Source organism: Haliotis cracherodii, unplaced genomic scaffold, assembly GCF_022045235.1.
Source record: "Haliotis cracherodii isolate W230 unplaced genomic scaffold, xgHalCrac1.p SCAF_1, whole genome shotgun sequence".
NCBI classification, from domain to species: Eukaryota; Metazoa; Mollusca; class Gastropoda; order Lepetellida; family Haliotidae; genus Haliotis; species Haliotis cracherodii.
Window position 1 is genome coordinate 45,635,872 of NW_027266264.1, and position 17,787 is coordinate 45,653,658.

Below are 17,787 nucleotides of genomic sequence, written 5' to 3' on the forward strand. Positions count from 1 at the left end.
CCAAAAGGACTAAACGAAAATGCAGTAAATGTAGATAAGGGGGCACATGTGAAGAACAAAAGTAACAGCAGTTACAAAAATCATACTATAACCCAAAGTACAATGTAATATAATTTAGCATCATTGACAAATTCAATATGATTGACATGGCGGCCATATTTAGAATCTGATCCGATTTCAGTGATTGTCTTAGTTTTATTAAACACAGCAGTCCCCCATATATATTTTATCAGCTATATGAAGTTAACCTGGAAATAATTCAGTCTGGTCTGGAAAAACCAGTGATATTATCACTGTCATCTTGTTACAATAACAAGCAACTAACCAAGTCACCGAACCTGACCACCCAATCACTTAACTCGTCCCTTATAACAAGGATAGGTTGCAGTGGACCTATTCTAACACAGAATCACCACGGTGGACTGATTTTTGTGAACATTCATCTAGAGACCCCACAGCTGGGATTGTCAGAAAAGTAAAAGTTTTTAACAACTGAAGGTTAATACAAACTAACATTAGCTGACTTCAGCGCTTGGTTCCTGAACATAACACATCTACAGACTGAATTTGGTTAAAATATATCAACATCTATGTTTTGTGTCGTTATATTTGTAGCCATGTTATTTTCGACCACCTTAAAGGAAGATAAATTTGAAAGTGACCATTGAACATGACATGTCTTTACACACGACCATTCTATTTTATGTTGTAATTTACATATCATGTCCATTATTCATGTTTTCAATAATTTTCTGATGACTTTGGACCCCACAGCCCCTCAATACCTGAAAAGTTCATGGTGGATATCAAACCTGAACTGTGTTCAGATAACAGCAGTTATGTGGGTGATTTCTGACCCGCTGACTTTTCCACATAATTTTTTTAACCAGATGTTATTCTTCCACCTTATTTGATTTGCAGATTTCCATGTCAGACAAAGATCAAGCGGTGTCATAGGATTCCTTTTCACTTGATCAGGAGGGATGCTGTTGTGTGCCAACTGAAATAAAAAATATGACAAGAATAACAATGATAATCAATGCTACTCCATAGTCATACAGTCATTGGGGCCTTGGTCTGTAATTCAGAGTCTTACCACCTGCACAAGGCGCAACGAAGTGAACTAAGCAGGTTGCACCACCAAAATATTGGCTGCACTAGTTAATCATAAATTGAAACACTTTATTTTCAGTTATTTTGAATATTTAATAAATTCAAAGAAAAAAAACCCTTGAGAATGTGCTCCAGAATTTATTTTGGGTGAATCTGTACATGCCTTTTCATATCATGATATCAAGTAAACAACCTTAAACAGAAGTCTCAAAGTGTCTGTTGTGATTGTAACCTCATGAGTGACTGTTCTAGTGGTAATAGTGAAGAGTCCTGAAAGTTCAATGCATTCAGACCACCTGTGTATTTCACTACTTTCATGAACTTTTGTTTCCTGCATTCGAAAAGACTTGCAGCCAGTTCTAAAAGAATTCAGTTTTCAACTTATGGTTGGAAATGTTACCTGCACTGGGTGCGACCTAACCTCACCTCAAAGTTACCGACACCTGGGCCTACTTGCACAGAACAATCTTAGTTACAATCGATCTTAGGCGGCTACAATCAATTTTACAATCACCATACAATTGTCCTATACCACTTTCACAAACCCATCTTAGTATGATTGTAAGACGGCTTATCTAAGATTGAAATCTTCAACGGTGGAAGTACGAATATCTTAAACTCGACTCCTGTCTACAGTTGTCTGCAAACGCGCATATCTTGCTGCGTATACAATAAGTGGAACTGTTCACGACACACAACACGTACCTCCCTCCATCGCACCTTGCACAGTTTCAAGAAAGGTGCCAATTATTTAAAGGAAACGATTACTATAATGATGGCATAAATTTTTGTCAGCATTAATACTGTCATGATTTAGGAATTGTTTTCTGTTGCAACTAGAGAAATACCTACTCATGATTTTTTATCAAAATTATTGAAATACAAATAAATATGTTATTTAGTGACACAATCATTATGAAAATTAAAAGAAATAATACTAAAAATATTTCCTAATAACATAACACAGGTGAGCTTTTTGTAAAATCCGAAATATATCCTTCATGCTTTCATTTCGCTGCTATAACAAAGGATGTTATGACTACCTTTTCAAAACACAGAAACACACAGGATTTCAAGAATGAATGGATGGGAAATAATGATAATGAATGTTTCAAGAAAGTAGTTGTCTAATATATATTCACTTGGTATTAATTATATTGATAATCATTTTCAAAAGGTGTGAATTTTACTTTTGCTATTTCAAATGTCTCATCATGTGTTTTTGCTTGTTTAATGAATACTTTTCTTTTCTTTTTAATTCAGATATTAAAATCGCTCGTCCCCTGCCAACTAGATTTTAGATTTAAACATGTATGATTTTGCACTTCAACTTATGTTCATTTGTAGATTAATTTAATGATTAACTAAAGACAAAATAACTGACACGAATGTGACCCAAAAGAAATCCAGGGGGAGCAACATTATAATAATCGCCCCGATCTAATAAGCGCCCACGGGGATATTTGCTAACATATTGGCTAGTGAACAATCCCAATCAGCACCCCTTCTGATTGATGAATGTACACAAGACTTATTTATTTGTGTAAAATACGCACTCATGTGTTATATCACCCTCAATTATGGGCAATTAAATTCTTGAAAAATATATCTGTCGTATGTAAACATTTCAGGCTGTTAGCATAAACCACGAAATTTACGATCTTTCAACTCAAAAAAATATTCTAATAAGCGCCCCCTATTTCTAATTTTGAGAGCGCCCTGGTCGCTTATTATGTTGAATACGGTATTCCTTACTTGTCAACAAGTCATTAAAGCCTTAATGATATTTAACATAACCCTAAGATAATGATTGTTCTCTTCCTATCAACATTAACAGATTTCTACATTCAACTGTTTATTACTCAAAATTGTGTATCTTGTGTAAGTGAAAAGGCAATATAATCAGAAACCTGTTATCAGGATGAGTTGGTTTTCAACCACAGAGATCCGTGGAAAATGTTGGACAGAGACCATTATACGTAAGGGCAATGTGTTAAATTGGACTTGATCACATGTGTCTAATGGTACTCTCTCTGATTGGGTGCTGCCTAACTTTCTTCTTTCTAACATGTCAGTCACTGGATACAATAGATCATATTTGAAGATATTGATGAATTTCAAAACAATTGTCATACACACTGGTATACCATAATGACATTATAGATGGAAATATAACCCTTCTACGGCAATTTAATATCATCTAACAGTTCTGGAATAGCTAAATATGCAAACAAAAGAATAGACATGTTTTTACACTACAGACGACTTACTGTACAATAACTTACATGTCTGAAAACAACATTTTAAACATATCTGCCATGTTCGTCATGCTCAAAATCAGACACAATTTTTGAATGCATTTCTGGTGACTTTATTCCTGGGACCACACAAAAAATGACAGCTTCATAACAATTGTAGGTTATTAAAGAAATGTAAAAATAAAACATCACTGAATTAAAGGATTACATTAAGGTTATAGTTCATAAATGTGCAAGTTATTGAAATACACAAAACAGAACCTCGTGCAGCATTGTCACCATATATTGAATTACATGAGCAGTCTGTGCCTAAAAATGATGGGTCAACTAGTCCGAACAGGATTTTAGTGTTGTCATATTGACTATTATTAATTGGACTAACTACATCGAGCACAATGTTACTGGACTTGCGTTTCAAACTTGGGGGCCTTTCAGGAGGAATTGCTCAAGCAAAACATGTTACAGTGGTGCCTCGTTTATACAGACACTTGCATCATGTCAGTATATGTTTACAGTATAAAGAATTAGTACATGCATTATAGTATACTTTAAAGTACCAGACAACAGGCTATCGCTTGCTACCTCAATCCCGAAATGAAAAGACGTTGATACTTCATTGTGTATCCAGTGCAGAGTCTGGTGAGTCCCATGATCAAGTAAAGAGTTAGAATATAACATAGCAGTTGCCTTAATAGTCTATAGCAATTTGTTATCTGCAAATATAATAAAAAATATTGGACATTACTATTTAATTGGTTAGGAATTCCACAGAGAGTAGATAAGTACGTAAAACATAATTTTAACAGTATGATTAGAGAAACAAGACGATATTTTTAAGACAAGACATTAAATTTGTCCCCAGTTTTAAGAGGCTTGGGTAAAACCTGTAGTGACCAGGCTCCATGGTCTAGTGCACAACATTTACAATGTAGGTCTAAACTAAACAGGTAGGCACCTTGCACAAACATAACTTGAGAAAGACAGAGACGAGTTCAACAAAAAATACCACAACAAAGTTGTGTACATTTAGTTCTGTCGTGAGGAACATACTGACTTTATAACCAAAGTGGACACTTTCTAGCAAACTTTTTACAAACATATATAACCTGAAGATACCATATTAATTGTGTTATGACAAGCATGTGCAGATAGTTGTGGGAATCTTGGTTTGTATCTTACAAACTGATACAAACAGTCTGTATTCATAATAATCGATAAAAATGGCACATTATAATACTAGGGTATAAGATTATTTAAAAAAATGAACTTTTATCTTTGTTTGTTTGTTGTTTAATGCTTTACTAAGCAATATTCGTGCTTTGACAGCTGCCTGTAAACAATGAAATCTGGACCTGACAATCCAGTAATTGACATGAGCATCAATCCATCCAAAAGGGATACGATGCCATGCATTAACGAAGTCTGTGAGCCTGACCCCTCAATCGCGTTAGTCGCCTCTTGTGACAAGGATAGTCACCTCTTAAAGCAAGAATGGTTTGCTGAAGACCTATTCTGACCGTGATCTTCACTGGTAACTTGGTAAGTTTGTATAACTAAACATGTGGCACTTGCTGCCAAGACAATGAATGACAAGAACTACAGTAACAATATTCCCTCTATTTGGGTACAACACAAATTGACTAAAACACTGAGAAATATGCACATTTGCTCTGAGTCCTTATTAAAGGGTACTGGTACTGTACAGACAAATCTTATTTTGAAATGTATCAGAAATAACAGGAAAATGACAAGGACTAATGCAGGCCAGTAGACAAAGTGAAAAGGAAAATATACAATATATAAAACACTGCCAAACAGATCACTATTTAAAAACTACACTATGTTGTTTTTGTGTGTACAATGACATTATAATTGGGAATTCAATTATACTTACTAAAACAGGATGTTGCCAGCAGTGCACACTACTGTTCATGATAAGGTATTCTCAGTCCTGTCCATTGCTCAAAGACAGATGTAGTGTCTGCTACTGTCAACAAAAACATTCAAACATTACACCCTACACTAAACTGTATGAGTTAAATGGAGATACATTCATCAATAAAATGGTATTTTGTCTTCAGACATTCAGTTAGCAGAGGATTACAGTTAGTTAGATGCTGTAGGCCTAGTCATAATCTTATAACAACACAATTATTCAGGTATAAATGGATAAATTTGAGTTTGTTGACAGAAGTTGCAAAGAAACAATACAGATGTAGACTGACCAGTATAATTAACAGTTGGGAAATGTTGATCATGACTTGTTATAAAGTCTGTCAGCCTCTCTGCTATCAACAAACATTTACAAAACAATCACTTTCACCAGCACTTTGAGAATACCAGGGTCACGTGATTGTGTTTTGGAGCATTTTCAGTCGTTTGGGACTTCAGAGCTTGAATAAATTTTCTGCCTCCGATGCATACTGCTGAAATGTAAACAAAATATGATATATATATATATATATATATGTAAGCAGTAATAACTAGTAATTACTACCAGTTGGACCAAAAGAAACGAGCGAGTGTGAAAAGGAACGTGACCCAATCGTCTTTGGACACAAGTAATTCACCTCAAAACATGGGCGCTTGATACCAGGCAACAACTCCAATACGATATATGATAGGTAGTAGGCCATACCTTAGCGGTAAATCACTCTTTCTTTTAGAATAAACGGCATTTATGATGCGTGACCTTGCTTGTGCACGTCAACGTTGTTTCTAGGGACACAAAGAATGCAAGGCTACCTGAAGAAAACATGCACGACATTACGTTCCCATTTGTGGAAATGGCAGGAATATTGAAGAGTATTTATTGTTGTGAAAACACCCACGTTTGTTGTGCTCTATTTAGAGAACAGACACAATTAACTAGTCTAAACTAGGCCTAGGTTGAGTGGAACAAATGACGTGACCCTACACAAAATGGTGGTGGATGATGATGCATGACGAGGTCATGTGACCAACTGGTGATGTAATGATCAATGGTTACCGTATAATTTTCTTCATGATAATGTAGATTCTATTTCTAATTATTTAACAACCACAGTATATTTCAAGTGCTACTTCTTCATCTAGAAAGCTAGCTGGTTACAGGCTGAAGTTGCTCTGTGGTAATCTTTTCATTTTTCTGTTGAGACAGAGCCCGGCTTGCATATCGTCTATGTAGACTCGTTGACCAATGAAAATCAAAGACATGCTCCTTTGCCGTTAGCTAGTAGTAGCAGTAAATGTTAGTCTCCAGAGACGAAGTGACCGTCTTTGTACCTACTAGTAACAGCTCACAGTTGCTAACAAATCTGTGCTAGAAGTAGGTAATATTTCCGGTTACAGGCCGGCAAAGCCACATTTCGAAAATAGATAGCCCAAATTGATGTGGCTCTCGCGGCAATGGTTATGGTTGCGTGATTGTATAATGTGGCTCTTGCGGCTATGCTGTCAAAACATGCTTTGTGATTCTAACAGGTTACCGTATATAACAAAACAAATCTTGTTTTCTCGTTTTCTATTCAACAAGGATAACATATTCATCAAAACTTAACATTGATGAATATGAATAGCATATGAATATCATAATGCAGATGAAGGAGGTCGCCCACGTGGTCAGCATATTCCATCTCACTCAGGTGTGGGTTCAGGAGCTGGATCTTGAGGGACGCAATACGTGCATCGATTGCCTTGTACTTCTTTCTTCGTGAAGGTTCTGATCAGTGGTGCGAGAGTCTCAGGACTGCAACCTCTTTGAGTGACTGCTCTCGCTGAAATAGCTTCACTACTTCGTAGATGTTCGGGTGGCACTTCTTGGCAAGTTTCTTTATCTTGTTGTGCAACCCTTCCAGGTGATTGTTGGTACGGTGGCCTTGGTTTTCGAAATGGTTCCAAATCTCTGGCATGAAGGCCCGTCCTTGAACCCAACAGGTTGTCACGTAGTCCATGAAGGCAGTCACTTTAGGGCCAGCAGGAGAGTCAGCAATGGCATCAAGCCACACATCATCCACTTTGTCACGAGGTACTAGAGGGAGGGCAGCAACTCTTGTCACCAGCTTCTTCACCTCCTCATCTTCCTTATAGTCCAACGCAAGACCTTCTTTCTGCACCCTCCCCCAGATACATTTGGTGAAGTGAAAGAAACACCCTCTAACTAATGTCCCAGGAAATACATCAGTCACGGCATTGTGAGCTGCACGTTCAAAGTCCAACTGAATTGTAACTGGGGCAAACTCTAGACCTCCCCTACTAGCAAAATCGCATAGGTACTGAAACATGTTGACATAACTTTTGTTCGATTGGACAACAAACAGTAAACTAATGGAAACATATGGCCAAACACCTCAGCATGTAAACAATAAATCTGATCAAACAACTTGGGACAGGCATAAAATGTACCATCACAAAATACAATGTCTGCAGTACACAAATGTTCAATGTTCTTGTCTGTAGTGAAGATGATGATGTCGTCACTAACACGGTGTAGGAACTGGTCGCCTCCCTCAGTCTGGGAGTACCGCGCTTAGTAATTTAAATGTGGGACACTCATATAAAGGTATCGGTAATCGGATTAATTAATTACCCGCTAGAATAGGCGAAATGCACTCAGCTGAAAATGTGGCTTTACCGGCAATAGCCATTTCTGAAATGTGGCTCTCCCGGCAAGACACCATATTTCCTGGATCGGGTGACGCTGATCACTGTGACGGATTAACAAGACTTTTAATGAGTGATTTCAGTAATTCGTTGCAAATTAGGTGTTGGAGTCGGAGTGCGAGACTGTCGGATTGAGGGGCTAAATAGCATTGATTAAATCGGTTCCTATCATTAGTGTCGGATAAAGCTGTTTGTTGGATTAACGAGTGTCGGATTAATGAGATTTGACTGTACTTAACAAGAGCCAAGAATATCACTTTGTTGTTTTTGTAAGACAAAAAATGAACTCTAAACAGATCATCACACTTTTGCAAGATGTCGGAGATAAGTGATCATGGTGATTGTGAGCATTTCCAAGAAGGATCCATGCCAAGCTCAGGGAGGATAACTGGATCAATTTTATCTACTCTGACACGCAATAAGAAGTGGACAGTACACACAATGCAGAAGCATCTTGCTACGGATTTATGATTCTGTTTCTTGATGTGTATGTCTTTCCATGTCTCGCTATATCAAATATGCAGATAATTAGAAGTCTGCTTCAAAATACCAGGGCCCGACTGTTCTTTCAGTATCATTCAGTATTATAAATATTTCTTTTATTGTCGTTCTGACGTGACCCGTAATGAGATGTCCTCAGATCTTTGTGGAGCGATAGCGAGAACTAAGATCTGATTTTAATGAGATTACAGATTTTGTAAATATGTTCACAGAAATAAAAGCATAAAATTATTACTGTATTATTATTAAAATATTATTGTTATTATCATGAACTTCATACCTTGTAGCATGCAATGACATCGGTCCATATAATGAAGTATGCTGATGATTAAGCTGGAGATTGGAATTCTGAAGAAACTGCTATAAACATACAAAACACCAATTAATACCACTTGTTATTGATATGTGAAACAGTTTTCTTGATAGTGATATTGAGTAAGTAATACAAGTGATGGTCATGATTGTATAATGCACCTGTTTTGAATATAACTTGCATGAATAATTCAACATGATGTTGACAAATTATGAAAGATGATTATGAAGGCAAATTTTATCATGAGCAAAAATATGGTAGATCTAGATCTACATATTCTTGTAACACCAAATACATAATTAAGAAATAAAATTAAGACAATGACTGTTTCAAATGAGACGCAACAAGCATACTCAACGAGTTATCAACATGCAGAGTGTGCAAACAGATTTTGAATGAAATGTATGCCTTACTGTACTTCACTTTGCACATGATTTGCACTGAATCAATTTATTGTCTTTATACGCGACTAGATTAAAGTTGAAACACGTTTTTCAGTATGTTAATACATACATAAAATATGTAAGTGTACGGCATAAAATTCCTTGGCGATTTATGAGATCGGACGGGCAAAATTAGCTAAATTAGTAGGCCTGATTGCCGCGGGTGGACGGCGACATGTGGGCACAGCACGTGGGCTACAGTAAATCTGTAGACATGGTGAGATGAGATTAACAATGAGATTGAGGATACTATTGTGCGATATAATAAATCAAAACTAAAAACCAGTTAGGCAACAATAAGAAGAACATCATAGTGAATAGCCGAACAATATGTATAAAACGCCTTACGCTTGGACTGACGGAGCGCTGATGCTGGACGAGAAAGGAGAGGTGAAGGTCATGCCCAAGCGGCCCGGATTTGTTTCGAATGATGTTTTTTCTCTCATTGGCAACTCTTGAAAGAATACGTAACAGTTCATTCCAACTTTACAAAATTTAATTGTATATGAATACATGTTGATCTTTTTTATGTAGTATTTCCAGAGACCATATAATAGAGGGACGGCCCTCTAGCCTATGGGCGAAACCATCAGTGCTACGGCTTGTACTGCGCAGCCTGTCAGGCAGCGAGCAGAAACGCGTTCACTGCAGTCATCGTTGTCGCCTTTTTTCCCATGCAAAAGATATATTTTACAATACGAAATTAAACTCATGTATTTCTTAACATTACAACTGAGATTTGTTGGTGCCCTAAAGCATGTCGTTGTCACTGTATTTGATGACTGTGATCACGCTTTGTCTTTGAGAACAAAATGGCACACATGTAAAATCGGCAAAAGTGCAGATTTTGATTTTCAATAACAGCCTCTAATTCGCAATGAAAATCCTTGGTTACCAAGGTGTATAAAAAGGAAATATGTTAAAAAGTGTCATTTACAAATTTAGGGCGGATGCGATATTTCAGATTTTGACTCCAGAAATGGGACTAAATCTGACTTTTCCCGAAATAATTACACCACAACTCTTAATTTTCGCATGCTTTCAGACGAATGTGTTCCTATCATCGGTCCTGAATTAAATAGTTTTACATTCATCACGATTTCACCTTTGGCTTGGTATCAAAGTTATTTAGGGACGATCGGTAGTTTCTTTTGTATGTTTTTAGGCGCTAGGCCATATTTTACGTCACATATTTAAATTAAATTACCATATAGCAGACGAAATAACATGCATTTTGTCTGTGATTATCATCCGCATATATCTTTTGAAACATTATACAAAGTGACTTATATTGTATGATATTAGAATTGTTTTTGTAAGACGCGTATTTTTTTTACCATTGCTTTCGCCATTTTTTCGTAATTTTAACTTTGTTTCAGTTAGGCTTCTATCACATATCGCGCATATACTACATACTACAATACTACATATTTGTTATCTTCTGAAGATTTTGTCTGTATTAATCATGACTACATTTAATCAATTATTTATTTTATGCCGTGTAGATATTGATTATGAGCAAAATTATCTTGGCCTAAACCCAATCATAATAATGTAAATATGATGAAGGTACTACTTACTTTGTGTATTTACACAACAATGAAAACATCATACAAAAATAAAAATCTGTTACATGAAATATTTGTATTATAAAATTATCATTTGCTTTGTAAATGGCAAGAAAAAGAAGGATTATATCGGCAGTCGTCGGGAGAGAAGTTCCAGACAACAAGGTCGAAGGTGTCAAACTATCTCGCTCCGGCAAACCCTATTTTCACTGCCAGCCCCAAACTGGCATTAACCAATAACATTTGATTCTTTCGAAGCCCATTGTCAGACACATCGAAAATTCATTTAACAACGCTCGTAGTTTAATGTGTATTTTTAATTCATTGGAACTATTAGCATTATAAAATATTAGCGAATTTACATGAAATAAAAACATTAATATGGCGTCATTTTTTTTCTGGCTAATCATGCATTTTTGCAAGTAAATCTAGTCTGGACTTATTATAAGATATGAAGTTAATCTGGAGATATATTTTGTGAACATCGGGAATATGGTGATATGTTACAAGTGTCTTCCCTACTTCTGAATGAGTTTTATTTACACTTCCTGATTTCCTGTGCAATTTACCGGATCGTAGTTTTCTGTGGCGTTTGCAGTAGATTTGGTATATTTGTTTATTTATAATAGTTAACAATTGCAGCATAAAATGAGATATGTAAATTGAAATAAATGTCCCGGAAGACACACATTTTCAGCAAATAATTTGCACCCAACTGACATGTGCTGATGAGAGATATCATACAAAAATCTTTGTAATCCGTTAAGAGACGTCCTTTTATTGGATTGTCGCTGGTCGTAGTCGGAGAAATCTCGGATAAGGGAATTAACTCTTACCCCGGATATTATGTAATATTGTTTACGTGGTTACCAGAATGGTCAGTCGTGAATGTCTGCGCATCTATTGCGCATCTGCAGCGGTACAGGGAGGTTAACAGCAGGGTGTCGGGGTGTATCAGTTACATGCCAGACCGTAGCGCTGATGGTTAGTGATAAACTGTTGGTGAGGGCCGTCCCTCTATTATATGGTCTCTGAGTATTTCTAAACTGAAGCGATGGAATTGAACGTCGATGTTAATATGGTTACAGGCTGCATAGGCTCTGCGATTATGTGCAAGGCGTAGAGACGGAGCACAGCCGATGACAGACAACAACCCAAACGACGTATGTAAGGTACACTGTGAGTGGTTGCGTGGTGCGCTATTCAACTGTCATGTTCACCCTCAAAGGAACAATACCCCATACGTCTGGAGCTGTACAAAGAAACTTGTTGATGACACATGCCTTTGTAACACTCTAATATTTTAAAATATTGATATTATAACTCATGCTTGTTTCTCAACTGATCACGTAAGTTTGTTTCAGGTGTTTCACATAGGTGTCAAAGTCTCATTTGTCAGCTGAGATAGCACACATGACAACTATTTTCATGATGACCACGGTTCTTTATAAAAAATCCATTGAGTTAGATAACAATGAACAATCAACATATTATTGCTTAACCCTTTGGGGGTATTCCATCTGCTTTTGTAATCTTACACATGTAAACATTTACTTTTGACAAATCCACTCTGCAAGATAACGGTGATTAATCAGTCATCATATTTTCGGTTTATCCTTTGATGGATGTTTTTTTTTGTAACTCAACTGATCATTTCTCTCCTGCTTCTCTCTCGTTCATATTACATAACATACATTACCCCCTACTTCAGACTTGGATTAAGATATAATAATGGGTTTTTCAGATTAAAAACGATGTTTTATTGGTCAGTTTTCAGTCGTACAAATGGATATCTCTCATACCCTCACGTCTAGTCGCACGTTTAAGAGGAAGCCAGAAGCTGGAATGTAAACATTAAACTTGTTTCCGTCCGCTTGCGCACGCACCTCCCTATGACATGTCACAAATCTCTAGGAATAAGCCATCAAGCAGGACTGGACTGGATTACTTCCCTGTGGGGATGGCTGGGTGGGAACGTACGACTGAAAACAGACCAATAAAACATCGTTTTTAATCTGAAAAACCCATGTTTTAGTCTGTTTTCAGTCGTACAAATGGGTAGAATTCGACGGAACACTGGAAGGAGGGTCGGGAAAGTAATCAGATAGTTACCACTTTCACGTCGAATGTACCAAGTTCCTCACCCCTGTAGTGACAATAGAACATTCGACCAGATGCACGGACGAGACAAGTTGTTTATCACGAACGCACAGCATGGTTAATGTTCTTCGACAACTAATTAACGATGCGACAGGTCAACTGCACGCGTCAGTTGAACTGCGATCGAAGTGTGGTCGACGAATAGTTTAGTTACAGAGCAACTCGCAGTATACAAGGTAACTAAAACAGCATGTGTAATGCTCCTCGACTCACAACTAATTATCAAAGTGACAGGACAACTGCACATGTCAGTTGAACCCGGATCGAAGTGAGGTCGGCGCATAATTTTGTTACAGAGCAACTCGCAGTATACAAGGTAACTAAAAATTACGAGCAGTACTATAAAGTATGGGAAGACGATGCATACACCGAATAACCATAATAAAAAGCAGAAGTACTGCACGCAACAAAAAACCATAAGAATGCGTACATTCACCAACAGCTTTTATTGTAACCTGTTATATGTCACGAAGTGTCGAGCAAAAACTCCAAAGTGAATAAATTACAAATTCACTGTCTTTTCTGAGAGATCTGTTGTGGCACCACGAATGGACCAAACTCCTTTTGAGTCCTTCAACATCTTCTGTGGAGATATCTCTAAGATAATGCAAAGCAAACACTGAAGTAGATCTCCAAAAGCAGCCCTCCATAATAGCTTGTAGCGAATAATTACTGTGGAGTGCTAATGTTGAAGCGATGGCTCGAACTTCGTGGGGATGAGAGGAGGTGGGAGGTGCGAGTCCTTGCGCCTCGTAAGCTCTGAGAATTACCGCTCTCAACCAAAAGGAGAGAGTATTACGTGTAATCTCTTTCTTTGCATTGGTTGAGAGCGGTATGAACAGCCGTCGAAAATGTTGTCGTCGCTGTTCAGAACGCCGCAGGTAAATACGAAGCGCACGAACTGGGCACAGGGAGAGATCAGCGTGATCATGAGGGCCCATAATGGCAGACAAGGAAGGAATGTGGAACATTCTCGGATCCTGGCCAGGAAGTTGATTTTACGCTAAAAAATCCCATCTGAGACCAAGATGGACGTTGCCACGGTTACGCTGATCGTACGTAATCCGACCGACGTCCATGGCATGTATTTCCGAAATTCTCGCAGCCGTAGCCAGCGAGAGAAGGAAAGCCGTTTTCTAGAGACAATAAGTCGAACGCGACCTGATCGAGAGGCTCGTAAGCCTGACTAGACAGGTTGCACAGAACGACATCGAGGTCCCAGGCCGGCGGTCGGAATTTACGTGACTGATCTTCAACCATGTAGGCACGTAGAATCTTCTGCAACTCCGGTACTTCAGTGAGCTTGTCGCCCGTAGGAGATGGCACCACTGAAGCCAAAGCTGCCAGATATGTCGAGATCGTCAACCCTTTCAGACGCCGAGATGACCGGAGAGAGACTAGGAACTCCGCCACCTGTGGTGGGGTCGCTACCGCCGGGTTGAAGCCATGAGACCTGGCGAAAATGGAGAAAGTGGTCCACTTGTCATCGTACAGCTTACGAGTCGTAACTCGATGTGCCTATGAGACAAGCGCTGCCGCTTTATCCGAATAGCCTTTCTTCATTAACGAGGTCTTAAGCAAACCCAGGCATGAAGCTGGAAGTTCTTTATCCCCGGATACAAGTCGTCGGTGTGAGGATGAAGAAGGAGGTCGTCTCGATCTGGCAACGGGAACGGTGGTTGATCGATGATCTGAAGAAGTGCCGGGAACCACGTTCTGGCCGGCCAATAAGGCGCGACCAAAAGCAGACGTAGGTTGGCCGTTTGACGAACTTTCACCAGTATCGATGGTAACAGCACCGTTGGCGGAAACGCGTAAGCGTCTAGACCCTCCCACGATATCGCTAGAGCGTCGTGGTCCCATGCCTGTGGGTCTGGAACCGGCGACACGAATCGAGGGAGGCGGTAGTTGTACCGGGTTGCAAAGAGATCTACTTGGGGCAACCAGAGTCGATCTGTCAGCAGATGAAAGACTGTCGGATGGATCATCCACTCCGTGGGAGACGGCTTCGATGGTCTCGACAGGGCGTCGGCTATCACATTCTTGGCCCCCGGGATGTGACGGGCGCGTTCGCCCATGTCCAAGTCGTCGACGAGGGCGAAGAACCTGAATGTCCGGTCCAGAAGGGCCGCCGACCGAGTCATTCCCTGTTTGTTGACGCAGTGGACGACTGTGGAGTTGTCCGACTGTATCATCAGCCATTTCCAACGGAGTCGAAGTTTCCAAAACTCGACCGCCCGAATCACTGCTTCCATCTCGAGGCAGTTGATGTGGAGGACCTTTTCTACTGGCGACCACAGCCCGGCCGCTTGGTCGTCCCCGAAGTGCGCTCCCCAGCCTTCCAATGACGCGTCTACGCATAGGTGTAGTAAGAACGGAGGCTCGCTCATAAAGACGCCTTCGCAAATGTTCGACGGCTGGAGCCACCACTCCAGATGACAACGTAGCTGCGCCGGAAGTGGAACCAGGAGATTGGGAAACTCCAGGTGGGGGTACAGCAATCTCTGCAGCGGACGAAGTTGAAGACGACCTAAGCGAGTCAGGTCTTGGGCCGATGTCAACAGACCGAGGACTTCCTGCCACGTGTGCACCGACGCCGGGGCATGTAGAAGTCTCGGAACGCTGCTGACAATCTTGTCCCAACGGTCTTGAGGTACCATGACCAGATTGACTCCCGTCTGGAAGCGTATCCCGATGTACTGTAGATCCCGAGTTGGTACCAAGTCCGACTTTTGAAGGTTGACGATCCACCCGAGGTACCGTAGTAGACTCAGGGTGGTCGCCAACTCTTCTTGAAGGGCTTCTGTGAATTGGTGAGCTTGGAGCCCGTCGTCTAGGTAGAAGGCGACCCTGATCGCCTGCCGATGGAGCCATTCTACGATCCGTGTGAAAATGCACGGGGCTGTAGAAATTCCAAACGGGAGGGCCACCCACTGGTAATGAATACCTTGGTATTCGAATCGGAGGTACTTCTGGAACTCTGAAGCTATTGGTACATGTAGATACGCGTCCTGAAGGTCTATCGAGACGAGGAAGTCGTTCGGTAATATCATCCGACGCAGAGAGCTGAGGGATATCATGGTGAATGTGTCGGGTTGTTGGAGGTATGTTGCGTTGAACTTTTTGAGATTGAAAATAAGCCGCATCTTTGTGGAGTTTTTCTTGGGTACTAGAAAGATGGGCGAGTAGTACCCCGGCGATGGTGCCGATGTCCCTAGGTGAAGTACAGCCGCCTTTTCCACCAACAAATCGATGGCCTCCGTCAGCCGATCCGTTGGTGGTATGTGGAATGTCGGGGATGACGTCAGTGGTGGCGTCGATCTCAGGCGTGGGGCGTAGCCTGTTGTCAAAATGTTCTGAACGTAAGGGTCGTTGAGGAAAACCCACTTGAGGGCATAGTGATGAAGTCTCCCCCCCTACCGGTAGCTCGTCTAAAGGTAGTGTCACCGGGGGAGACTCCAACCACGGCGACGGCGGGGGAAGGGACCTCACTTCCTCCCCCGCTGGCACTTTCCCCCTCTGGGATACTTGAAAAAGGAGACCTGGCAACCTTTCCTGTCGGAATCTCTCTTGCGGGACGGCTGTCGTGGCACGTCCCTACGGAAGGCCCGTTGCACATTCTCGTTTCGGTAACGTGGTCGTGGGGCGTTCGAAACCGGTGGCCGTCTGGACAGGTTGTGTGAAGCCGAAATGATGATGTCACGCTCGGCTTGCCTGGAGTACTTTTCCAGAACGTCGTTGGTACGACCGTCAAACAACTGTTGCGATGACCACGGGGCCCGTAGGAGTGACCTGCCATGACGATCAGGTAGGTCAGTGCAGTCGATGTAACCATGGCGACGTGCCGTAGTAATCTGGCCCGATACATATCGGGACTGGGCGAGGACGTCCGAGATCCACCGTTGCATACAGGTGAGGACCGATGGCACCGTCCTGCCGTCCTCGTCCTGGGGTTCTTTCTCCTCAAAGTACACTGAGAGGGCCTCGATCGCTGTCGACAGCATAGCAAGCGGTTGTAGCTGGTGACGAACAGCAGTGTCCATGGATTCCAAATGCCTGTCTTCTACTAGAATCTTGGAGGGCGCTGGTTTCTTGAAGAGTAGCCCCCAATCCAAATCCCTAGTCATGGGTGACGAAAACGGCATGCCATAGATCGGGTAACGAGATCGACCAGGCGGCTTGCAGAAGCTCTGTCCAGGCAGAGCAGAGGCAAAGTTATGGTCCATATCGTGAGCCATGGCTCTGAAGACATCGGGAGGAGAAAACTGAAGAGACTGCGGTGTATCTCCGACCTTAAAGCCCGCACGCGTCGGTTTGTCGTCGTCTTGTGATAACTCAGGTAGAAAGTTAGATAGCCAAGCAAACAACTCAATGTCTTTGGGAGTCCTAGGAGGGCTGTCGTCACAATCCATCGTCGACGTCGATTGTGGAGGCGTAGATGAAGGAGCCGGTGTACTAGTTGACGGGCCATGGACCCCCGACGTAGTCGAATCCTTCTTGGTCGACGCCGTCGAGGCGAGGACCGCCGCCGTGATCTGGGCTATCAAAGGCGGGTCGATATGAAAGTGAGACGAGGTCGTCGTTCTGTCACTATCTTCACTACGACGCTGAACTCACAAAAACTCCCTGCGAGAACGTCGCACGTCCCCGTGGGGACGAGGGCTACGATCTCTAACTGTAGAAGTACTACGATCCCCATCGTAGTTATCGTCCGAATCGTACCTAAGACGACCACGACGGCGATGGACGCCCTCGTGTCGTGTACTGTCTCTCGACGAGACACTCGACCT

The 17,787-nt window shown here is 41.0% G+C and overlaps 1 protein-coding gene and 1 long non-coding RNA gene across 6 annotated transcripts in view; one reads left to right on the plus strand and one right to left on the minus strand.

Annotated features, from left to right (window-relative positions):
- Window positions 1-456: 456 nt before the first annotated feature.
- Window positions 457-9,689, minus strand: LOC139464715 (uncharacterized). The gene is made up of 5 exons (XR_011653123.1): window positions 9,618-9,689; window positions 8,794-8,873; window positions 5,597-5,797; window positions 5,266-5,358; window positions 457-1,000 (listed from the first exon to the last, which is right to left on the minus strand). It is a non-coding gene; the product is annotated as an uncharacterized lncRNA (long non-coding RNA).
- A 2,026-nt stretch (window positions 9,690-11,715) lies between these two features.
- Window positions 11,716-17,787, plus strand: part of LOC139478326 (sulfotransferase 1B1-like) — a 47,761-nt gene continuing 41,689 nt past the window's right edge. For 2 of the 5 annotated variants that reach the window (XM_071260753.1, XM_071260784.1), the window contains exon 1: window positions 11,716-11,821. In XM_071260753.1, coding sequence (XP_071116854.1) covers window positions 11,800-11,821 — 22 coding nt within the window. In that variant the 5' untranslated portion in view covers window positions 11,716-11,799. Of the gene's footprint in view, window positions 12,010-12,066; window positions 12,187-17,787 lie in introns of those variants that run through there. The other 3 variants (XM_071260758.1, XM_071260770.1, XM_071260776.1) reach the window with 3 other exon arrangements.